Raw genomic sequence first — 24,018 nt, 5'->3', positions numbered from 1 at the left:
ACGGAGAGCATCAGGTGTCCTGGACCCCGTGGTAACCCAGCTGTCTGCTCCTGTCCCTACAGAGATCGAAGACATGCCACCATTTGAGCCACGGGTGTTCACGGCCGGCAGCGAGGAGCGAGTGGCCTGCCCGCCCCCCCAGGGTCTGCCGGAGCCCAGTGTGTGGTGGGAGCACGCAGGAGCCCGGCTGCCCGCCCACGGCAGGGTCTACCAGCAGGGCCACGAGCTGGTGTTTGCCAGCACTGCCGAGAGCGATGCTGGTGTCTACACCTGCCACGCAGCCAACCTGGCCGGTCAGCGGAGACAGGATGTCAACATCACCGTGGCCAGTAAGCACCTGTGCCCTGAAGGGCGAGGAGGGGAGGAGCCCGGATCCCAGGAAGTCTTGGGCTCTGGCTGTGATGATGCTCAGAGTCACCCCTGGAGCTCTTCTGAGGTCCCCCTTCAGCTTGAGCCCTGCTGGCTTAGGAGCCATTCCTCTGCTGGACGGTGATATTGGAGTGGAGGGTGGTGAGCCAGACACAGAGGTTGGGGTGGCAGCCCTCCCTGGAAGTGGTCCTCTGGCTGCAGCGGACGGGGCACGGGAGTGGGAGTCTAGAGACCCGGGTCGCTCTGTCCCCAGTCCACAAGGTGACCATGATAGAGTCATCTGCTTTGCTAGGGTTCAGTCTCCTCATCTATTAAAACAGAGCTGATGATGCATTACCTCCCCTACGGGATGGTCAGAAAGATCAGTGAAGCAGATAAAAAAGACTTTTTCCTTTTCCTTATTGGGAAGGTGATATGGACAGTTATAGGTTGTAATCACTTTATTTGTTGGTATACTCGCTAAATCTCGACAAAGAACTGACTTTCCAGTGAGTCACAACCACGACCTGGAGAAGGTGTGCCGTGGAGTGATCCTGGGAGCTGGGAAATCTAGACTCTCAGCCAGATTCCGCTTTGAAACCTGCAACGTCACATTATAAAGAGATGCAAGGGACGGGAGGACTGTTTACAGGCTTCTTTGTACATAGTCTGCTCCACCAAGTCAGAGGATGAGAAGTCCTTACAGGGACTGAACCTCAGCGCAGCATTTTCAAAAGATGACTCTGGCTGTTCCGAGAAGACTAGATTGTTAGGGACAAGACTCTAAACAGGAAAGCAGTTGATAGATGACCGTATTTATTTTGGGGAGATATTGAAGGGACTTGAGCAGAGGTGATAGCGGTGGAGGCAAGAGGTGGTGAAGTTCAGATACATTTTATTTCTTAAAAAAATTATTCATTTGGCTGTACTGGGTCGCAGTTGTGACACGCTAGATATTCAGTCTCTGTTGTGGCATGTGGGATCTAGTTCCCTGATCAGGGGTTGAACTTGGGCCCCCTGTATTGGGAGCATGGAGTCTTAGCCACTGGACCACCAGGGAAGTCCTGGGATACATTTTAGAGCTGAGGTAGATGGGGTTTGTGTAGAACGAATGTGATTGGGTGGGGTGGTAGGGAAAGCCATAGAGAAGTCAGCTAAGTTTTTGGCCTATACATTTCGCTGGATAGCGGTGCTGTTTACTGAGAGGAAACTAGGATGACCAGGTTTGGGGAGAAATCAAGCATTCTCTTTTGCCTGAAGTGCCTGTTAGATATCCAGCTGGAGACGCCAATAGGATTTGCAGGTCTGAGGTTCATGGGGGAGGTCAGGAGCCAGGCTCTAGGTTTGGGACTCATCTACTTGGATAGTATTGAAGCCCATGAACTGGCCATTGTTCCAGGGAGTATTTAGCCAAAACAGAACAGAAATTCAAGGACAGAGCCTTGGAAGGTTCTGGTATAAGAAAGCAAGGATTCTGGAATCATGCAGACCAGAGTTTTCAATCCTCTGTCATGCATTAGAATTCATTATTTCTTTGAACCGCTGTCTTCTTATCTGTAAAATGGATATAGAAATGCATACCTCCCCCCACAGTTGGGGCCCCAGCCTGTGTTTCTAAGCAGGGAAACAAAGGAAGTTCCTTCTCTGTGTTCCTCCCCTGGTAGGGGAAGAGGTCACAGGGTGGTGTCCCCGGATGAGGCCAGGAAGGTCTGATCCCAGGAGAGAGTGGGCAGGGGGGTGACCAAACCAGGGCAGGTATCTGGTGTGTGTGTGTGTGTGTGTGTGTGTGTGTGTGTGTGTGTGTGTGTGTGTATTTTGTAAAGAATTCTTGATCAATAAAAACAGAAACTGTCAAAAAAAAAAAGAAGAAGAAGAAACGCATACCACGGGAGTTCATTGTGGCCCTGAACTAAGATGATGTTAGGAAGGTTCTGGTACCTGGGCCTTCACCAAGGGGTCTTGCAGTTATCACTGGAGGAGACAGAGTTTCTAAATTCAGGGCCTGGGGGAGGTGGGTAATTAGAATTTCCTGGGATTGGATCCATGGGGTTTGGGGACTTGTTGATCAACCTTCTGTTTCCTCCTTGTCCCTCTAAGCGGTGCCCACGTGGCTGGAGAAGCCCCAGGACAGCCAGCTGGAGGAGGGCAAGCCAGGCTATTTGCATTGCCTGACCCAGGCCACACCCAAACCCACAGTTTTCTGGTACAGAAACCAGATGCTCATCTCCGAGGTGAGGATGAAGGTTGCTGCTGGGGGGCTGGGGGCCATGGAGTCCTTTGTGCTCAGCTCCCCAGTGCACTTTCCCCCGAGGCAGCCCCAGGGAGAGGCTGGTGGGGGGCAGGTGGAGACCCGTTACTGGGCACGTCTCCTGTGATGCAGGACTCACGGTTCGAGGTCTTCAAGAATGGGACCCTGCGCATCAACAGTGTGGAGGTGTATGACGGGACGTGGTACCGCTGCTTGAGCAGTACGCCCGCCGGCAGCATTGAGGCCCAGGCCCGCGTCCAAGTGCTGGGTGAGCTGGTGCCCGGCCCGGCGGGCAGGAGAGGACCGGGGAGGGAACTGCAGGGTCCAGAATCTTCAGGCCTGCCGCCTCAATCCCTCCCTTTTCCCGCTCCTGAAACAGAAAAGCTCAAGTTCACACCACCACCGCGGCCACAGCAGTGCATGGAGTTCGACAAGGAGGCCACGGTGCCCTGCTCAGCCACGGGCCGAGAGAAGCCCACTATTAAGTGGGTCCGGGCAGGTAGGTACCCTGTGGGCGTGGGGTGGGGGGTGGACAGGCGGTCCACTGGGCAGATGTGTGCCTGTCTCAGGCACAGCTGAGTGCCTGGTACTGCGGGACAGACAAGAAAGGAAGGGGCTGCTTTATAGTCCAGTTAGAAGAAGAAAGCCAGACACAAAAGAGGTCAGGTTACAGCATTAGACAATGTATAGGATCATTCAAGGCACCAAATGATTGGATTGGTCCAGACAGGGCAGTAAAGTCCTCCCTTTCCAAAACAGTCATCCTTTCCAACATAAAAATAATCCTTTAGAAAACTTTGGGAAAAAATAATGGATAATCCCACCATCAGTCATCTCTGGGTGTGTACCATTTTCTATGTACATCTTTTTGTTTTTACATAGCAGTTTTATTGTACATCTAATTTTCACTTACTATACTTCCATGACTAAGTCATGCTTACTATAGAAATGGACGATGCAGATAACTATGTAATTTTATCTTTTTTTTTTGCTTCACATTATCAGGGATTTCCCCATGTTTTTATACATAAACATTGGACCATTGGTTTTGATAATTACCATAATATTCTAATAGTTGGATTCACTGTAATTTACTTAAGTATTCACTAAATGTCAGACATTTGGGTTAGCCATCCTCCTTCCCTTTCTCCTTCCCTCTCACTGTTTCTCTCACTCTGTCTTTTTTTTTATTGCTGCAATAAACATCTTTATGGTGAGGTTTTTTCTGGATTTGGGTTTATTTCCTTTGGGAAAGATTCCCAGAAGTGGAATAATTATGTATAAAAGGGTAGGCACATTTTTACATCCCTTGGTGTGAATGGCCAAATTGTTTTTTAAAGGGCTTTTACGTTCCCATTAATAGTGAGAGTTAGAGAGTGGGGTTATCGATTCTGAGAAGCAAGTAGGCCCTCTCTGCTCAGGTGTCTGGGGGAGCATTCTGTAGGGGATGAGGCTCAAAATGGGCAGGACAGTGGCAAAGAGCAGGACTATTTGCTAGGAGTAGGGAGTGACAGGCAGTGATGGTGAGAACAGGGCAAATTCCACACCATTCCAGTTTGGTGGAAGTGGAGAGTTACACAGGGTAATAGAAGGAGGCAAGGTTGGAAAATTAGAAAAAGAGTAACAGCGACTCCCGACCCCTGGTTCAGGAATTTGGACCTTGTCTATGGGTAGGCTGGAGCAATGGCATGTTTTCAAGTGGAGGTGAGTGACTGACTGAAGGCATTGCTGACTGCCATGGGACTCTGGTCTAGCCCATCATTTCCCCATATTTCCCTTGCAGATGGGAGCAGCCTCCCAGAGTGGGTGACAGACAATGCCGGGACCTTGCACTTCTCCCGGGTGACCCGTGACGATGCTGGCAACTACACCTGCATTGCCTCCAACGGGCTGCAGGGCCAGATACGCGCCCACGTCCAGCTCACCGTGGCAGGTGCGACCGTGTCGGGCGCAGGGGCCAGGGCTGCGGCCTGCACCCTGCCAGCCCCATTGCTCACTGTTCCCTGCCCCTCGTCGGGTTCTTCCCATCCAGTGTTCATCACCTTCAAGGTGGAGCCAGAGCGCACGACTGTGTACCAGGGCCACACGGCCCTGCTGCGGTGTGAGGCCCAGGGGGACCCCAAGCCGCTCATTCAGTGGAAGGGCAAGGATCGCATATTGGACCCCACCAAGCTGGGACCCAGGTAGGCTGTCTCCTCCACCCCACCCCGCTGCCTCCCCTGCAGCTCAGGCTCCCGGGAGCCGGCCAGGTGGGCAACGCCGGGGCTTCTCTCCCGGCAGGATGCACATCTTCCAGAACGGCTCCCTGGTGATCCACGACGTGGCCCCCGAGGACTCGGGCCGTTATACCTGCATCGCAGGCAACAGCTGCAACATCAAGCACACGGAGGCCCCCCTCTACGTCGTGGGTATGGGGCCTGCAGGGCTGTCTTGTACGGGAAGTGGGGGGCCCGATTTCTTTCTCATCTTTGTTCTCATCAGCCCTGTACACAAAAGTCACTGGAACCGGTTTTTGCGACGGGGGCGGGGATTCAGCGACAGGGGCGGGGATTCAGCGACGGGGGCGGGGATTCAGCGATCCCCTCCTCGGGGCCGCCACACAGTCTGTCTCAGGTTCCTTGCCCTGACCTGGGCTGTTATTTACATCTTCCACAGCTGGGGTGTGTGAGCCTGTGGCAGTGGGGGGTGCTTTTGTCTTTAGATGCTTCCTCCCAGGTCTGTCCTCCTGGTCCTGGGTGGGTGGGGAGAGAGTGAGGCCAGGCTGCAGCAGCACGCGGTTCCTTTGCCCTGGAGACCCAGAGGGCGAAAGGTGAAAGGCCTGAGTAGGGCCTGGGACTTGGGGTTTGGGCCTGCCTGACCTCTCCTGATGCCTAGCTCTTCTGGGTGGTATTTCCTCTTTTTTTTTTTCTGTTAAGATGGGAGTGGTTTGAACAAGAGGCTTTCAAACATTTTGGTTCAGCTGCAGAACAGATTTTCTAAATTTTTTTTTTTTTTTTTTTTACTTTATCTGGCTGTGCCAAGTCTTAGTTGCAGCATGTGGGACCGAGTTCTATGACCAGGATGGGAACCTGGGCCTCCTGCATTTGAGAGTGCAGAGTCTTAGCCCCTGAACCACCAGGGAAGTCCCAGAACTGGTTTTTTAGACAGGGTTTTCCGTGGAACTTTAAATGGGTAAAGTGAAGTGGTGGCCTCTTGGTTGAAGCCTCTGGGTGTGTGTGCGAACTGGGGGATCCTGCATGGCCTCCTGTCTTGGGCCTTTCTCCCGCCTGGCACCTCTTTCTCCTTGGCACCCAAGGCCACTGAAAGCCTGTAGACTAGATGATTCCTTTTGGAAAAGTGTTTCTTGAACCTGTTCTGTGCTGGGTGATGGCTGGGGCTCTAAACCAGATGTTCCCATGTGCAGCTCAAGATTTCAAGTCACTAAGGAAGCTTGTTAACAATGCTGTGGATTTGTGATGGGGCCGACTGTGGTGTGCTTCTGATGCGTGTTCCAGGCTTGTGTCTGGGTGCAGAACCAGTCTGGAAATCACTCAAATCCTGCAGAGCTCCCTCTGGCCTCATGGGCTCCCAGGAACTGGCCCTTGTTGAAGCCAGTGATGGAGGTGACCCTCCCCGGTCGCTCTGGCTTGGTCAGAGCATCAAGTAGTCCGGGAGGCTGTTGAATGTGTGCAGTGGAGAGCGGCCGGCAGAGCAGTAGGGCTGGATTTGCTTTAGTGGCCCCTGCCTACACTTGTCTGTGTGTCTCTCAGACAAGCCGGTGCTGGAGGAATCCGAGGGCCCGGGCAGCCCTCCCCCCTACAAGATGATCCAGACCATCGGGCTGTCGGTGGGCGCCGCTGTGGCTTACATCATCGCCGTGCTGGGCCTCATGTTCTACTGCAAGAAGCGCTGCAAGGCCAAGCGTCTTCAGAAGCAGCCGGAGGGCGAGGAGCCAGAGATGGAGTGCCTCAACGGTGAGGGGCCCTGGAGGAGGGAGGCGATGCCTCGCGCAGGTGCTGAGCGCCCTCCCGTGGCCGTGGAGGAAAGTGCAGCAGTTGGAGCCAAAGCAGAGCCGCACCCACCCCCTTCCCCTGCTCAAGCCCCGCCCCCAGGTTGGCAGATTCCCAGGGCCTCCGCTTCTGGGCAGCCTGGATTAAGTCTTCCTCGTTGGATTCTCGGGCTAGCTTCCTGTGTTTCCCTGCCTTTTCCCTGCAGTTCTAAACCACAGGCGTAATTTCAGTATAGGGCTTCCCTGGTAGCTCAGCTGGTAAAGAATCCACCTGCAATGCAGGAGACCCCGGTTTGATTTCTGGGTTGGGAAGATCCCCTGGAGAAGGGATAGGCTGCCTGCTCTAGTATTCATGGGGTTCCCTGGTGGCTCAGCTGGTAAAGAATCCGCCTGTAATGCGGGAGACCTGGGTTCGATCCCTGGGTTGGGAAGATACCCTGGAGAAGGGAAAGGCTACCCACTCCAGTATTCTGGCCTGGAGAATTCCATGGACGGTATAGTCCATGGGGTCACCAAGAGTCGGACTGAGCAACTTTCACTTCCAGCCCCCACCCCTCCACCCGCCCCCTGGAGTTGGCTGATTCCCAGGGCCTCCACTTCTGAGCAACCTGGCTCATATGCGTTAGTGTTTCTTTTCATAGCTTGTCTCTCTCTCCGCTAGTCTTGAGTTTCCCGGGGTGGGGTGGGGGGCTCTGTCTGCCTGTTTCCCTCCTCCTACTCTTCCTTTCCTCCGCTGGGAGCCCCCTAGGGACACGGCTGGGTCTCCCCTCTCACTTTAGGGGTCAGGAGCAGGACTGGGGTTTCCCTTATTGTGATTGTCCCTTTGTGCCTGTTTAGAGCTTTGCGTCTAGGAGACCCTAGGAATGCAAAAACCCTTATGTCACCAGGCTGTCCAGGGACCAGTGACTCAGCTGAGAATTGGGCTGTCTCTTTTCAAAGGTTGTAATTGGCTATGTCAATGAGTGGTCAGACCCTAAGGGGTGCTGGGCTCCCTCACCCCAGCCCCTTCAGTTCATTGACCGGATTGTGTGTGGACTTTGTGTAGGTGACTAGGATTGGACCCCTTTGGAAGTGGGAGATTGTGGGAAAGAATTGCATTCCCCATGGTGGCTAGTCTCATCCTCACTCTCCCTCGACCCCTCTTGCCAGGCGGGCCTCTGCAGAACGGACAGCCCTCGGCCGAGATCCAGGAGGAGGTGGCCTTGACCAGCTTGGGCTCCGGCTCCGCCGCCACCAGCAAGCGCCACAGCTCGAGTGACAAGCTGCACTTCCCGCGGGCCAGCCTGCAGCCCATCACCACGCTGGGTGTGTTGCCATGGCCGCCATCACCCCCTACTTAACTGCAGGCTCCAGGTCTGTCTTCAGGCTGCACCAGGGGCTGGTGCCTCTGGAGCCCCTGAAGCCCAGAACCTCAGAAACAGAGGGAGCATCAGGGTGACCTGGCCCAGTGGGTCCCCCATGTGCCCGTTGTCCACACCCCACCCCCGAGATTTTTGCCATTCCTGTGTATTATTCACTTGATGTTTTCTTTAGATTGACTTTCTCTCACCTTTAAAAAAATTGAGCTCTGTCGACTCGATGGACATGAGTGTGAGCAAACTCCGGGAGATAGTAAAGGACAGGGAAGCCTGCCGTACTGCAGTCCATGAGGTCGCAAAGAGCCAGACACGACTGAGTGACTGAACAGAAACAACAAGCTTAGTTGTAGGAAAAACTGTGAGAGGTTACGAATCTGTGTTTTATGAGTATAGGTTAAAGTATAGAAGTAACGGTGAATCACTTAAAATTCTCATACAGACCACCTTCTAGAAAATACTGTTAATCTGACCCCTTTATTTCACTGTTAGAGACTGCCAATCCCAGGGCAGAAGGGGGAGTGGTTTGCTCAGAGTTACACAGGGCCTGGGCCACTGCCCAGTCTAGCTGGGCAGGAGCAGAAGCCCCCCCGTGTGACCCCAGCCAGGTGTGACCCCGGCCCGGTGCCTCCCAGGTCAGGGGCATCCTCGGCCTTCTGACTCAGTCCTGTGCCCACAGGCAAGAGCGAGTTCGGGGAGGTGTTCCTGGCGAAGGCACAGGGCTTGGAGGAAGGATTGCCTGAGACCCTGGTGCTCGTGAAGAGCCTGCAGAGCCGGGATGAGCAGCAGCAGCTGGACTTCCGGAGGGAGTTCGAGATGTTTGGGAAGCTGAACCACGCCAATGTGGTGCGGCTGCTGGGGCTGTGCCGCGAGGCTGAGCCCCACTACATGGTGCTGGAGTACGTGGACCTGGTATGCTGCTGGGGCGCCCTGGCAGTCTCGGGCGGGGGCAGTGCCCTGACGTGGGGGGGTGGAGGGCACCGATGGGAGCCTGCTGTCGCCACCGTGAGATGTTCAGCCTCCTGTTCCCCCAATTCCGACCCCGCCTTTCCTTAACTCTCACCCCGTTTCCCATCTGCTGGCCCCCTGTCTGGGGTTTGCTTCCAGTTTTCTTCCAGCTTCTTCCTCAGCCCAATGGCATGGATGCCTTCCAGGCCCTTTTCCCTGACTCTGGTTTTCTTTGCTTTGTCATTTTTCACTCTCCCCAGGGCCTGTCAGCCCTTGAGAATAAACATAATGAGAACCTGGCTTTCCTTCTTTCCCTGCAGCCGGTGCCCCTGGAGGGACAGTGTTCGCTTAGCCACCGGCCTTCTCTTTCTCCCCGCTGGTGCTGCCCAGCCCTGCCCCTCACTCTTCAGTCCCGGGCTCACTGGGTCTAGTCCCCTTCATCCTCAAAAACGGCTGTGTGGCAGACTGTCCAGCTCGGGTGCAGGAAGGGTGAGGCGTGACCCTCGTCCTTCCACAAACAAGGGCTTACGAGCGCTCTGTGCGTGTTTCTGCTGCAAGGGTCCTGTCTTTGTTATGTCTGGAGGACGAGGCTTTCCTGTCTGGGGTCTGTGAAGGCTGCAGGTCGGGACCGGTTTTCCTCTTGGCGCTCTCAGGACAGGGGCGTCCTCTCCTGCCTGTCTGGGGGCTCCCCCCAGGGCAGCAATGACAGTCTTCCTCCCTTTCTGACCGGGAGCTTCTAGGACAGCAGTCCCCAGCCCCCGGGATCTGATGCCTGATGATCTGAGGTGGAGCTGATGTAACTGTGGTAGAAAGAAAGTGCATGATAAACTTAATGTGCTTGAATCCATCTGAAACCATCCCCTCCCACTCTGTGGGAAAATTTGTCTTCCACGAAACTGGTCTCTAGTCCCAAAAAGCCTGGGGACCGCTGTTGTAGGAGATGCTTCCTATAAGCTTTAGTTGCCACTGGACTCTCCCCATGGTGGGGGGTCTGGGCTGAGGGTCGGGCATTCAGGTTGGGGGTCCTCCACCCCCTCCCCACGGGCAGGCACCATGTGAGCACCCGCTGAGTTGGGTTTTGGGGGGACACTTCCTGGGCTGTGATCTGACAGAGATGCTGGGTTTTTTGCTCAGGGAGACCTTAAACAGTTCCTGAGGATTTCCAAGAGCAAGGATGAGAAGTTGAAGTCGCAGCCCCTCAGCACAAAGCAGAAGGTGAGGATGGTGAGGGTGGAGTGGGGGGTCGGGAGCCGGGCAGTCCTCTAGCAGGCGCCCTGGTCGGGCGCTGCCCGAGGGCCAGGCCCCCCGGTGAGCACTAGGGGATCTCGGTGATCCTCCGGGATGGCATCACTTCCCTGCGGTGGGTAAAGACACCGAGGCTGAGACGGGTTAAGTGACCGGTCGGAGCCTGTGAGCCGCCCTATGTGGCCCCACTGCCCTAGTGTAGAAGTGCCGCCCTTGGCCCCGGGCCATTGGAGCAGGACGCCTGCTGAGGGCGCTGAGCTGAAGGGGCAGCCGGCAGCCCGGGCGTCTCTGGGTGGCGAGGCTGGGCGCGGCCCTGAGCGTGTTCCCTCATCCCCCGGGGGTGTGGACAGGCTGCCAGGGTTTCACCGCCTGTGGTTTTCACGCTTTTGCTCTCACTCGGGCTGTGGGCTGCCCAGCCTTTCCTTCCGGTTCTCCTCCTGCCTCTGGCACAGAGCCCTGGCCGGGGCCCCATGGAGACATAGACCTGGGCTGAAACAGTGAAGAAGGGAACGCTTCCTACGACCCCTGTCCGCCTCAGACCATGTCTTCTGTGCCCAGCTCCCCCTGCCCGCCGCCTCCTCCTCCTCCCTTCCCCCTCCCTGCTTCCGTGTGACCAGGTATCCTGTGTCCACGGTGACAGTGATGTCACCACATAAGCAAGCAAAGCTCAGGGCAGGGAGGCAGACTGCTGGGCCTCCTTTCCGGGTGACCGTCCCGGCCTAGAGGCTGGCCCGGGTCACGGCAAGGTGTGGCTGGTTAATCAGGCAGGGGGGTGGGGGGATCCCTGGCTGCCCTCCATCTCTCTGCAGGAGCAGCTCTGTGACCTTCAGGCTGACCTTTTCCCATCACAGGTGAATTTGCTGAGGCCCAGACAAGGCCAGTGAGCTGGCCTCCTGATGTGGTGCCCCTGCCTCCATCTCTGAGGAGCCACAGGACAGTTTGCGGTGGCTGGAGAAGGGAAACCACAGGACAGGATGGCTCTCGCCAGCTGGGTGGGATGTCAGGACCCCAGAGCTCACAAACCAGAGCATGCAGGGAACCAATGAATCATCACTGGGCCAGTCACGGTGCTCAGGGCCCTTGGGGATCCAAAATTGAGACCACGGGACGTCCTTGGGCACTAAAGGATCTGGAGGGAGAGCTTGGGTACATGGGTGCAGCACATGCTTTACAGACTTCAGATAAGATAGGAAAAGTCAGCAAGAGACATAAAGAGTGTCATAAGAGATGTAAGAGACCTTGAAGGTGTCTGTGTCCTTTAGGTGGACAGACAGTGTGAACAAAGAAAGCCCTTCAAATTCAAGTCTTCAGGATAAGAAGTAGGTGAGTGGTGGGAGAAGAGGAGCCTAGGTATGTTGTTGTGGCTGAGACAGGGGCGTGGGCAAGGGACAGGAAGTCAGTTATTTCCTTCACGTGACCCGAGGGACTCTGGCTGAAATCATCACCACCTTTGCTGAAGATCTCTTGCATACTTTGTTGCCCGAGCATCTTGAACTTGATGGGGAAACTTCAATAAGTTGGGTTTCCACACTCTCCGAGGACAGTGTTCTGCATTGAATGGTGGGGGAAGTACGGAAAACTGTAAATTTCTGGATCATACCTCAGACTTAGGGCAGAATCTTTGCAAGTGGGATCTGAAGACCTAAACTTTTTAAATAAGCTCTCCAGCTGATTCTTAAGCTAATTAAGGTTTAAGGAGCCGTGGGATAGGACAGTGGCTTGAAATGGTTTTGCTTAGAGTCTCTTATAAGAAATGCATTTTATATCATGGCCCAGCACATGCCCCTCCCTCACACATAGACACTTAAAGCTAGAATTAAGCTTTCACAACACTGTATTTGATGCTCTTAATATTTCTTATCCTATATTTATTTTTAACACACTAAATTGGCTTTGAGAACTATATGGGTCTTTTTTTAAAGAAATTATTTATTTTTGGCTAAGCTGGGTCTTTGTTGCTGCCTGCTGCCTTTCTTTAGTTGCAGACAGTGGGGACCACTCTCTAGTTGCGGTGCCTGGGCTTCTTGTTGTGGTCGCCTCTCTTGTCCTGGAACACAGGCTCTGGGCTCTTCGGTTTCAGTAGTTGCAGCATGCGAGCTCAGTGGTTGAGCCTTGCTGACTGTAGGGTGTGTAGGCTTCAGTAACTGACACCAGGGCTTAATAGTTGTGGTACATAGGCTTAGTTGCTCTCCCGCATGTGGAATCTTCCCAGAGCAGGGATCGAACCTGGGTCCTCTGCATTGGCAAGCAGATTCCTATCCACTGCCCTAGCAGGGCTTCCCGGGTAGCTCAGCTGGTAAGGAATCCTCCTACAATGCAGGAGACCTGGGTTTGATCCCTGGGTTGGGAAGATCCCCTGGAGAAGGGATAGGCTACCCACCCCAGTATTCATGGGCTTCCCCGGTGGCTTTACCACCTGATGGTAAACAATCCACCTGCGATGCGGGAGACCTGGGTTTGATCCCTGGGTTGGGAAGATCCCCTGGAGAAGGGATAGGCTACCCACCCCAGTATTCATGGGCTTCCCCGGTGGCTTTACCTCCTGATGGTAAACAATCCACCTGCGATGCGGGAGACCTGGGTTTGATCCCTGGGTTGGAAAGATCCCGTGGAGGAGGGCATGGCAACCCACTCCAGTGTTCTTGCCTGGAGAATCCCTGTGGACAGAGGAGCCTGGCTGGGGCTACAGTGCATGGAGTCGCAAAGAGTCAGACACAACTGAATGACTAAGCACAGCCCAGCACTAGCAGGGAAGTTCCCATGTGGGTTTTGACTGGTAGTTTGAAAAACTTCCTTTGGGGGATTCTATGAAAATGAAAGTCCTTAAGGAAGACACATTAAACCTTGTAGATGCTTTCTTGTGCTAATAATGTAGTGAGCCGCTGTGCCACTTTATGTTTCTAGGGTCCTTCCTGGGGGGATGGAGGGAGAGCATGATCAGGTTTTAAAGGGAGGTGGAGTGGTAGGCAGGCTGCTTCTTGGTCAGCTACAGCTGGAACAGGAGTGCCATGCTTGGTATGGGTGAGCTGGTGGGAGTCCCAGGAGGATTCCTGGTCAGCAGTGGAGGAGATCAAAGATGTGCGGGGACTTCCCTGGTGGTCCAGTGGCTGAGACTCCACACTCCCAATGCGGGGGGCCTAGGTTCGATCCCTGGTCGGGGAACTAGATCCCATGTGCTGAAACTGAGCTAAGAGTTCACATGCCGTAACTAAATTTCCCGCATACTGCAACTGAGACCCTAAATAAATACATAAAATATTTTTAAAAAGAACATACGATGGCCCTAGGTATTGGCATGGTTGTAGGTGATGCTTGTTAGAGTTGATAAGGTGAAGGGGGCTTTGAAGTCTGAGCACTATAACCTGTGATTTCTTCGTGGATCACCTGTAGACTAATGACGAGGCAGGAGCAGTCTAGTACACCTGGTGCCCGCTTTTGCTTTAAGCAGTCAGAAGCTGGATGGGAAGCCCCGGCTGTCTGGGAAGACCCCCGAAGTGTCACAGGGGCTTGGCCAGAACTCGGGCGAGCCCCCTGGGTATACAAGTTGGAAGGAAGGGTGGGTCTGGTCTTTACCAAAGTGCAAGTCTTTGTAACAGTGTTTGAAGATTAATCCCGTGGCCATCCGATGGCGGCTCGCCCAGCAATAAGAAAACACTTATTTGGCTGGGGTTAACAGAATTCCCTTTTACTATCCTCGCTTAGCCAGTATTTCCAGAAGCACTGCCTGTCTGGAAAGATAGCAAGTTAGTCACCGAGCCAAGTTCTCTCTCTTCTGCTCCCATGACTCGCAGTAGATTGAGGAGCTTGTGAGCCAGAGCAGAGAGGGCAGGCTGAGGAGGAGGGTGAGTCTGATGAGAGCTTGTGACAAAGGGCTTTGCTGCTGTTTACCGACAACCAGGCAAGGCTGGACGGTGCCCTGGGGTCCTGACACCTGAAGTGGGGTGTCCGTTTCTGAGGCCTCTTTACCATCAATGGTACTCAAGGCTTTCTGAGGATGACAGCCTGGCAGCCGGAGCTCTTGGGGGAACACGGTCTCTGCTTTTCCTTGGAGATGCGCTGCCGGGCCCTGTGCCCACGAGGGCTCAGTCATCCTGGTGGACCCCATTGACCTGACCTCTCCTCACTGGCTCGCACAGTCATTTGGAAGCTCTCCAGAGATTTTGTGGCTTCACCTTAAACAAAAATTATTATTATTTTTATTTGTCGGCACCTGCTGTTAGTAGTGGCACACAGCATGTGGGATCTCTACTTGTGGCCTGCAAACTCTTAGTTGTGGCATGTGGGATCTAGTTCCCTGACCAGGGATTGAGCTCAGGCGCCCTGCCTTGGGAGTGTGGAGTCCTAGCCACTGGACCACCAGTAAAGTCCTGTGGCTTCCCTTTTGATAAAGAAAATGCACCAGGAAGATGAGCTTTCCTGCTTGTGGTCCGAGTTCAGCCCATCTGCACATTCAGTGTCGGTCGATATATTGGATCTTTAGCGTGTCCAGGCTGGTGGTGGTTCAGGTCAGCACTGCCTAATAGAACTTCCCTCGGTGGTGGAAACATTCCATACCTGTGCTATCCAGTGCGGAAGGTGCCAGCCCCTGTGGGGTTATTGAGCACTTAGGATGTGGCTAGAGAGACTGAGAAACTGAATTTTTACATTATTAAGCTTTTATTAACTTAAGTAGTTGGGAGCTACTGTTTTGGACAGCTGAGGTATAGATCGTTCTTGTTTGTTTGTTAAAATCTTTATTTATTTGATTGGACTGAGTCCTAGCTGTAGCACATGTGATCTTCAGGTGTGGCATGTGGGATTTTTAGTTGCTAGTTGTGACACATGGACTCTTTTGTTCCAGCATATTGGATCTAGTTCCCTGACCAGGGATCAAACCTGAGTCCCCTGCATTGGGAGCACAGAGTCTTAGCCATTGCACCACCAGGGATGTCCCTGTTGTTTTTTTAAACATTTTTTGACTGAGACCCACAGTAGCAAAAAAAAAAAAAAAAGCGCCTTTTTTTTTTTTTTACATCACAATGCAACACAGACATGTATATATATGAAGAAGTTCCCCTGAATGATATTGACCCTTACCGAGTGTGATGCTCTTTGATATTTTCAATTCCCCCCCAAAAAATGCTGATGAAGATTCACTAAGTGGGTTTTGTGACATACTAATAGGTTGTGACCACAGTTAGCAAACCTCTAGTGGGGGCAGTGAAGCCTGCAGGGATCTCAGACCGAGATCTGCTTTTAGAGTGACCCTGCTGCCCGTGTGTTCGGACTTGGATCCTCTGTCTGCCCCCCAGTGACCCTGGGAGCCAGGCCAGTGAAGCTGCTCAGGGTCAGCCTGGGATGCCGAGGGGCCAGTCCAGAGGCAGCACCCCCTCACGAGTGAGGCGCTCGCCTCACTGATGGCAGACCGCCGTTCCTGGGCCCCTGCCCGATGAGGTGACCCAGGAGGGCCAGCTGCGGTGCTGAGGGGAGAGCCAGGCCTTGGCATCAGCCTGGACTGGGGGCAAAGCTGAGGAGCCTGCCTCACAGGGAGCAGGGGTAAGGTGGGAGCAGCCCCTCGACCACTCACATTCACTTTTGCTCCCTTTTGAACTTCAGGGACGAAGAATCACACTAAACATAATCAGACAATATCAGGTGCGTCCAGGGTGGTATGGCCGTGTATGCATGCCTATTCAGTCGTGTTAGTCATGTCCAACTCTTTGAGACCTCATGGACTGTAGCCCACCCCATGGACTGTCCATTTAGCCTGGTAGACAGAAAATCCTCTGTCCATGGGGTTTTCTAGGCAAGAATACTGGAGTGGGTTGCCATTTTCTCCTTTGGGGCATCTTCCTGACCCAGGGGTCAAACCTATGTCTCCTGCTGCTCCTGTATTGCAGGCAGATTCCTTAGCTGAGTCCCCCAGGAAGCCCTGGTTTGGCCATAGACAGCCGTGGTTGATCTGTGACATACTCTCATTGGTCCACACACAGGCTGCTTTTGTTTCTGTATTATTTTTTATGTGGCCTCTGTGTGTGTGTGTGTTTGGTGAAACTTCATTTTGATATTTCAAACTTAAAAGACTATAATAAGGTTCAAGGAACTTCTGCAGACCCTTTATCCAGATTCAATTGTTTATTTTGCCTAGTTTGCTTTATTATTCTCTATCTATGTATGTTATTATCTTTATGCATTTTTCTGAACCATTGGAGATAAGCTGGAGGCTGACTTTTGACTTTTAACAATCAGATATATGGCAAATGATACCTCATTGGGTCTTAATTAGTATTTTCTTGATCATGGATGTTACTGGTCATTGGCCATGTTCTCTGTTTTTCTTATGGCTGGATTGCGCGGCATGTAGGATTGTAGTTCCCCTACCAGGGATTGAACCCATGCCCCGCTGCGGTGGAAGTGTGGAGTTCTAACCTCTGGACTGCCAGGGAATTCCCCGGCCACGTTCTTCTCCTCGTCTTTTTGTGATCACATATGTGATGGGTGGTTACTCCCTTATGGATGAGCAGAGTGTGTCTGTGCTGGAAGAGACACACCGCTGGCCAGTAAATTACCTTCCACGGGGACCTCTTTGCGTTTCCATTTGCCTTGTTTTTATATGCAGGGAGATGCTGTGTGTTCTCTGTGTCCCTCAGTGTTGCTCCCAAGGTTTAGATCAGGTGACAGAGGTGAAGGGGCCATTGGTCTTTACAAGCACTCCCTGGCGCTCTGATGTTACCTTTGATTGGCATGGCTTTCCTTTCCCCGAGGTGATGGCACCCTTCTGCAGGTACAGTTCTTACCTCCTAGTCTGCCTTCTCACCAGGAGCCCAGTCTTGCCATCCCTATTCTGTTCCATCAGCACTCAGTTGTATGGCATTCAGTAGATGCTCAATTAATAGGCATTCAGTGCATTGATGTATATTTTAAAAATATTAATATATCTTAATTATAATTGCTTTTAGTATGTTATGTTATGGGCTTCCCCAATGGCTCAGTGGGTAAAGAATCTGCCTGCAATGCAGGAGACACAGGAGATGTGGGTTCGATCCCCCAGATTGGGAAGATCCCCTGGAGAATGGCAACCTACTCTAGTATTCTTGCCTAGAATGGACAGAGGAGCCTGGCAGGCTGCAATCCAGAGGGTCGCAGAGTTGGATACCACTAAAGTGACTAAGTAACTAAACCCAGCACAGCAAGTAATGTATTATATATACTACATGGACATGGCTCAAATGTTTTAAAAAGATAGCAGCAAAAAATCTCCCCAGCTATCTTACATTCTATTTATTTCTACACTTTGGAAAATAATTGTGCATTATTTTATAATGCTGAAGCTACTCACAGTCCCCATGCAAGGTATCTTAGAGAAACTCATACATGTATACACTCATAAGAGCATTCATAGCAGCACTGTTCTCAGTAGCCAAAATTTGTGTGGGAGGTGGGGGTGGAAACACAAATGTCCTCTGGCCCTAGAAAGAATAAATTATGGGGACTTCCCTGGTGCTCCAGAGGCTGAGACTCTGAGCTGCTAATGTAGGGGGCCAGGGTTTGATCCCTGGTGGGGGAACTAGATCCCACATGCTGCAGCTAAGAGTTTGTATGCTGCAACTGAAGGTCCCATATGTGGCAACTAAGACCCAATACAGCCAAATAAATAAATAGATATTTTTAAAATAGACTTTAAAAAAAAGAACAAATAAGTTATGATATATTTATGATGAAAAACAACTCAGTACAATGATGTCCCAAAAAAGGGTGACTCTCCCAATGTTAAGTGAAAGAATCAAGGCACGAAAAAGATACACATTTTTGTGTGCTTCCAGCTTTATCTGATTCTAAAACAGGCAAAACTGAATTGTATTGTTGAGGAACATGTGTAAGTGGTAAACTATGAAGAACAGCCAAGAAATTATTATCCCAGAAGGATGGTGATTACCTCTTGAGAAGAGGGGAGAATTCGTGATGTGGAAGGAGTCACTGGGTGTTTTTGGGGAGGGTTGCCTAGGATTGTTGATTTTTTTTTTTTTAACTTGATGACTGTTACCTGAGTGTGGGCGTTATAATTATTCATGAAAGTAGACATATATTTAGTGAACTTTTCTATATGTAGTTCACAACAAAAAATAGAAACGGAGTTTCCCTACTTTCTCTCTCCAGCCTGCCGTCCCCCTTCTCAGAGGCAACCAGTCGGTGTATGTATGTGGGTGTGTGTATCTACTTTCACTTATACACAAATTTTATACACATATATGATTGCTTTTAATATTATAGTTTGTTTTTTTTTTTCCCATTCAGCAGCTGGTTACTGTGTGTTCTTGCCGCCCCGTCTGCCACTCACACGTAGTCTAGCACCTGCTGTGCGTGGGGGGAGCACTTCATTTCATTAAATTCAGTTCTTCCAAGGACCCGGGAGGCAGGTCCTTTTATGAGAAGGAAACAGGCTATTGGGCCTCTGCTCTGAGGCTTCCTAAGCATCGCATTAGCGGCCCTGAGACCCCACCAGGACAGTGTCAAGGGCAGTCCCCGAAGCCCCCGGCCCTGGGCTGCTCTGACGGGTCCCTGTCTCCTTCCAGGTGGCCCTGTGCACCCAGGTGGCCCTGGGCATGGAGCACCTGTCCAACAACCGCTTTGTGCACAAGGACCTGGCCGCTCGCAACTGCCTGGTCAGCGCTCAGAGACAGGTGAAGGTGTCGGCCCTGGGGCTCAGCAAGGACGTGTACAACAGGTAGGGGGCGTTTCGGGGGGCTGGCGAGGGGCAGAGGGCAGACACAGCTGGGCCGGAGGAGGGGCTCAGTCCAAAGCTGGAGGGCCTGGGGGAGGGGGGCCCAGACCCCTCCCACCCCCTCCCAAGCCTGCAGAGGCACCCCAGCCAGTAGACCTCAGCTCCCTGACCTTACGCTTTTCTCTAGTGATAAAAAATTATACATCTTTAAAAAGAATAACTAGTCAAACTTTATAACAGTTTCTATATAATTTAACTATTCATGGGGTTCCCTCTGTTACTTCCTGAATTCAGTCATTATTGTTTTTAAGTCTAAGACTTAAAGCTCAGCACCCATGGCCATAGATCACTCTGGAATACACGCTACATAGTGCCTCTGGGAACCCCCCCACACCCCGAGTCATCCCACCTCTGACTCACCACGGTTCGTCTGGCTGTTACTTTAGTCATGGTTGGTTTATCACCGGTAAAGTTCTTTAAAATTTCTTTCCACTTAACACATGCATTTTTCACACTTTTAAACTAAATAAAGTACGTATGATTAGAAACTTTTAAAAAATAGTGATATTTCGGCAAAGTCTGATTCTTAAGGGAATTTTTTAACCATCGGACCCCAGACGGATGCCTCTAGATTTCATCTGGTGTGTGTATGCCCCTACCCCTTGCTAAACAAAAATGTTTCCAATGTCCCAGAATGCCCTGATATAGGAAATTTGGGCTCCAGCCTGGGTGTGAGACCCAGACCCTTAGGATGAGGCTGAGGCCCCAGACTCTGCCCTTCTCCCCACCCCACTGCCTCTGTGTCCTTCTGTCCCGCAGTGAGTACTACCACTTCCGCCAGGCCTGGGTGCCCCTGCGCTGGATGCCCCCCGAGGCCATCCTGGAGGGTGACTTCTCCACCAAGTCTGATGTCTGGGCTTTTGGCGTGCTGATGTGGGAGGTGTTCACCCACGGGGAGATGCCCCATGGTGGGCAGGCAGACGACGAGGTGCTGGCAGGTAGGCAGCTGTATTGCCAGGGAACAGTTCACCGTGTTCTCTAGGTGGAGAGCTTACTCGGGGTCCTGGGGCCAGTTCAGCCTGCCTCCCCTCAGGGCTGGTGTCTGCAGGTATATGGATGTGGCCATTCCCCTTGTGATATTTCCAACACACATTCATACCGCTTGGTAAATAGCCCTTGTCCCTGTCGTCGTCACTCTAGCCACTCTGATGCCTGCCCATTGACCCCACTTCAGCCCCGTGCACTGGCTGCTTCTTGCGCAGCGTGGACCCTGCCCCCGCCCGTCTGTGGGAACTGGCACCAGGGAAGGCCCTTCCCTTCAGTTGTAGGATACTTGCCAAGAACTGCTTGAATCTCTTCTCACGCGCACTGTCCAGTGCCCCTGAGTCTCCCTCTCGTGGCCGCCTTTGGGAACTGCAGGCTCTGCAGGGTGTTGGCATGCATGCATGCTCAGTCATGTCCATCTCTTTGGGACCCCATGAGCTGTAGCCCGCCAGGCTTCTCTGTCCATGGAATTTTCCTAGGCAAGAATGCTGGAGCGGGTTGCCATTTCCTACTCCAGGGGATCTTCCCAACCCAAGGGTCAAACCCATGTCTCCCTACATTGGCAGGTGGATTCTTGACCCTTGAAACACCTGGAAAGCCCACCGAGTATTGGACAGATGGTTAAATATTTTGGCTACTCCTCTTCCCATCTTTCTGCAGACTTGCAGGCTGGGAAGGCCAGACTCCCGCAGCCTGAAGGCTGCCCTTCCAAGCTCTACCGGCTGATGCAGCGGTGCTGGGCCCTCAGCCCCAAGGATCGGCCCTCCTTCAGCGAGATCGCCAACACCCTGGGAGACAGCCCCGCTGACAGCAAGCCGTGAGGAGGGAGCCCAGGCAGGCTGTGCCTCAGGATGGCGTGGGCAGGGGAGGACTTCCTGGGGGGTGCCCGCAGCATGAGGGGCTAGATCCCGGTCCTCCTGGGCCCCAGGGGCCCCGCCCTGGCACCCCAGGCACTGCTGAGGACTGGCAGGGCCTGGGCTTTCTTCCTCTTCCCCACCTTCAGCTCTTCGGAGAGGCTGATTCGGACCCAGACTGGGTAGCTGGGGCCTTGGTCTGGGCAGCTTTCTCTGCCACCCGTACCCCCATCAGGGACAGTGTGGGTGCCTCAGGTAACCCCAATTTCTGGCCTGGGTCTCCTTCCCTTGTCCAGGTCCAGTTCTGCCACCCACCTGCCAACTTCATGCCGGCGGGGTGGGGGTGTGTCGTACTGGGCTGCGGGTGAGCTGGCTTCAAGGGAATTCCTTAACATACTCAAGTCCTGGGTGGTTCTGGCTCCCCAGGGCCCACTTTGGGGTCTGCACTTGGATTGTGGAGGACACGGCCAGCGAGTCCTCCCCCATGGACGCGAGGACTCTGACCCAGCCCCAACCCAGCCCCGCGTCTCCTCCCCCACCTTCTCTCCTTTCCTCATCCTAAGTGCCTGGCAGATGAAGGAGTTTTCAGGAGCTTTTGACACTATATAACCCGCCCTTTTTTGTATGCACCATGGGCGGCTTTTGTATGTAATTGCAGTGCGGGGTGGGAGGGCATGGAAGATGGGGGTTGGTCCTGGAGGAGACAGGATGGTGGCCCCCCCTGCCTCACACCTTTACTGTTGTTGTTGTTTGTTTGTTTTGGGTTTTTTTTTTTTTTTTTACACTCGCTGCTCTCAATAAAGAAGCCTTTTTTACAACCTGCTTCTGAGGCTCACTCCCTACCGTTGTCCATAAATGATGTACCTCCTTCCCCCCCCCACACACCAGAAGGAACCATGTGCCTTCTCGGAGTCTGGCGTGGGGGTGCTAGGGCATGGATACCTGGCAGACACTGGTTCTGGTCTCTGGTTTGTGGAGCAGTTGTAAACTTTTTTGGGGGGAGTCATGCTGCTCAGCTTTTGGATCTTAATTCCCAAGTCAAAGAATTGAACCTGGGCTATGGCAGTGAAAAAGTGGAGTCCTAACCACTCAACCACCAATTCTCTCAAGGAGCAGTTGAGAATGTGGGTTCAGAGGGGCCGAGGCCATCTCATTCCTCTGATCCTGTGTTGCTCTCTGATGCCGACTAATTATTCTCTGCTGGCTGACCACGTACTCACATTCAGGCGGTGAGTGTAAACGTATGAGGAGGGGACTAGTGAGGGTGGGAAGGAGGAGTTAATGATACCTTCAGGTCTCTGAATCCCTTCAAGACTCTAGGAAGGTGATGCAAGGAGACAGGACTGAGCCAAGATTCACTTCATGCCTCACTGCTCCAGGGCTTTCAGCCTCAGCTGGTTTGATTCCTGGCTCTTCATTGCCCAGACCTCTCATGTCATCAGTTACCCTCTCCCAGATTGGAACTTCAGCATGGTTTCCCATCCAAAAGAAATGAGTCCTGACCTCTGGAATTGTTCTGGTTCTTGCTGTTCCTCACCAGATTTTTCAGTAATGAACAGCTGGGACTTCCCTGGTGGTCCAGTGGCTTAAGATTCCACACTCCCAACGTAGGTTCGCTCCCTGGTCAGGGAAGTAGATCCTACATGCCACACCTAAGACCTGGCACATCTGAATAAATAAAAAAATATTTTTAAGAAGAATAGGTAATATTTATTAAATACTTGTTTTGTACCAGTCACTTTGCTAAGCACTTAATATGCGTTATCTCATATTGAATTTGTTCGACCACTCTGTAAGCCAGATGTTATTGTCCCATGTTCACACATTTGGAAGGCAAGATAGTTTCTGTGAGGTCACCCAACTGGTAAGTGAGCCACTCTTGTGAATATACAGTGTGGTACATCCTCGTGTGTTGTAGTGAAAAAATCCAGAGCAGTTTATTTAGAACTGTGTTTTTCAAACTGTGGGTTGCAACCAGCATTAAAAAAAAAAAGAAATGTAGTAAAAAACTGTCAGAGTACATTGTATACCTTATGGGTAAGTATTGTTTTACAGAATTTTGTGTGTTTTATTTGGTATGTGTTTGGGTGTGTTCGCTTATGTCTCAGTTATTGCAGTGGTGCTTCTGCATAAAAAACCCACATCTCACAAGAATGATCTATTTTCCTCACTCATAGTCTGCAAGGTGGTGAGGTTTGCTCGGTCTTGACTGGACTTAGCTGCATTCACCCAGGCTTGGCACCAGGTTGTAGGTCTGGCTTGGGTCTATTCTCCTGGCCCCATGCCATGCTCTCATGCAGGAGCAGGGGCACAAGAAGTCCCATCAGATCATGCCAGCACATTTATCTATTTATTTGTTTTTGGCTGTGCTGGGTCTTCGTAGCTATCCTTAGGCTTTCTCTAGTTGTGGCAAGTGGGGACTGCTCTCTAGCTGTGGTACATGGGCATTGTGCTGGCTCCTCTTGTTGCAGATGGGCTCTAAAGTGTGAGCTCAGTAGTTGTGGTGCTTGGGCTTAGTTGCTCCAAGACATGTGGAATCTTCCCAGACCAGGGATCAAACTTGAGTCCCCTGCATTGGCAGGCAGATTCTTAACCACTGGACCCCTGGAGAGGTCCCATGCTAGCACATTTAAAAGTGTAAGTCTCTTAACATTTTACCAGCCAAAGCAAGTCAGAAGTCCAGACCCAACACCAACACCAGAAAGGATGTGGATATTTCATTCCAACAGAGGTGTGAAAAGTGAGTGCAATAATTGAATTCACCCCAGTGTGCAATGTTAAAAATTATCTCCTGTGGTTGAAATTCTGGGAAGGCAGTACTCTAGAAGGCCATTCGTCACTTGAGCCTTTTCTAACCTGGTCGTCTTTGACAGCTCTACAGCTGCTAACACAGCTGGTTACGCCCGCCTTTTTGGGGTGCTGCGTCATTGTATCATGCAGGATCTTTCAGTGTGGTGTGTGGGCTCTCTAGTCGTGGTGCACGGGCTCAGGAGATATGGCACTCTCGGGCTTAGTTGCCCCACAGCATGTAGGATCTTAGTTGCCCAACCTGGGATTGAACCCACATCCCGGCGTTGCAGGGTGGATTCTTAACCACTGGATACCAGGAAGCCCCCACATCTGCCTTTTTGAACTCTGTTGTCTTGCCTTTGGTGATGGTACCCCATGTACACTTTCTCTAACCAGGCCTTCTACAGCCCTGGCTGTGGCTTCCCTCTTCTGCCTGCTTCAGGGATGGCTGTTCTCCTGGTTTCTGTCCTTGGCCTTCCTCTCTCTACATTCTCAGC

The 24,018-nt window shown here is 52.2% G+C and overlaps 1 protein-coding gene across 1 annotated transcript in view; it reads left to right on the top strand.

Moving 5' to 3' along the window:
• The window catches only part of PTK7 (protein tyrosine kinase 7 (inactive)), a 63,692-nt gene extending 42,143 nt beyond the window's left edge, over positions 1-21,549 (top strand). Inside the window, exons 7-20 of the mRNA XM_070456406.1 lie at positions 63-329; positions 2,446-2,579; positions 2,729-2,864; positions 2,976-3,095; positions 4,380-4,529; positions 4,629-4,779; positions 4,877-5,004; positions 6,346-6,549; positions 7,734-7,889; positions 8,619-8,851; positions 10,022-10,102; positions 18,685-18,836; positions 19,653-19,831; positions 20,538-21,549. Coding sequence (XP_070312507.1) covers positions 63-329; positions 2,446-2,579; positions 2,729-2,864; positions 2,976-3,095; positions 4,380-4,529; positions 4,629-4,779; positions 4,877-5,004; positions 6,346-6,549; positions 7,734-7,889; positions 8,619-8,851; positions 10,022-10,102; positions 18,685-18,836; positions 19,653-19,831; positions 20,538-20,698 — 2,252 coding nt within the window. The 3' untranslated portion in view covers positions 20,699-21,549. The remainder of the gene's footprint in view (positions 1-62; positions 330-2,445; positions 2,580-2,728; positions 2,865-2,975; positions 3,096-4,379; positions 4,530-4,628; positions 4,780-4,876; positions 5,005-6,345; positions 6,550-7,733; positions 7,890-8,618; positions 8,852-10,021; positions 10,103-18,684; positions 18,837-19,652; positions 19,832-20,537) is intronic.
• The last annotated feature ends 2,469 nt before the right edge of the window (positions 21,550-24,018 follow it).

Source organism: Odocoileus virginianus, chromosome 27 (genome assembly GCF_023699985.2).
Source record: "Odocoileus virginianus isolate 20LAN1187 ecotype Illinois chromosome 27, Ovbor_1.2, whole genome shotgun sequence".
Classification (NCBI taxonomy): Eukaryota; Metazoa; Chordata; class Mammalia; order Artiodactyla; family Cervidae; genus Odocoileus; species Odocoileus virginianus.
Note: the sequence above shows the minus strand (reverse complement) of the source record. Positions and strands in the feature narration are given on the sequence as shown.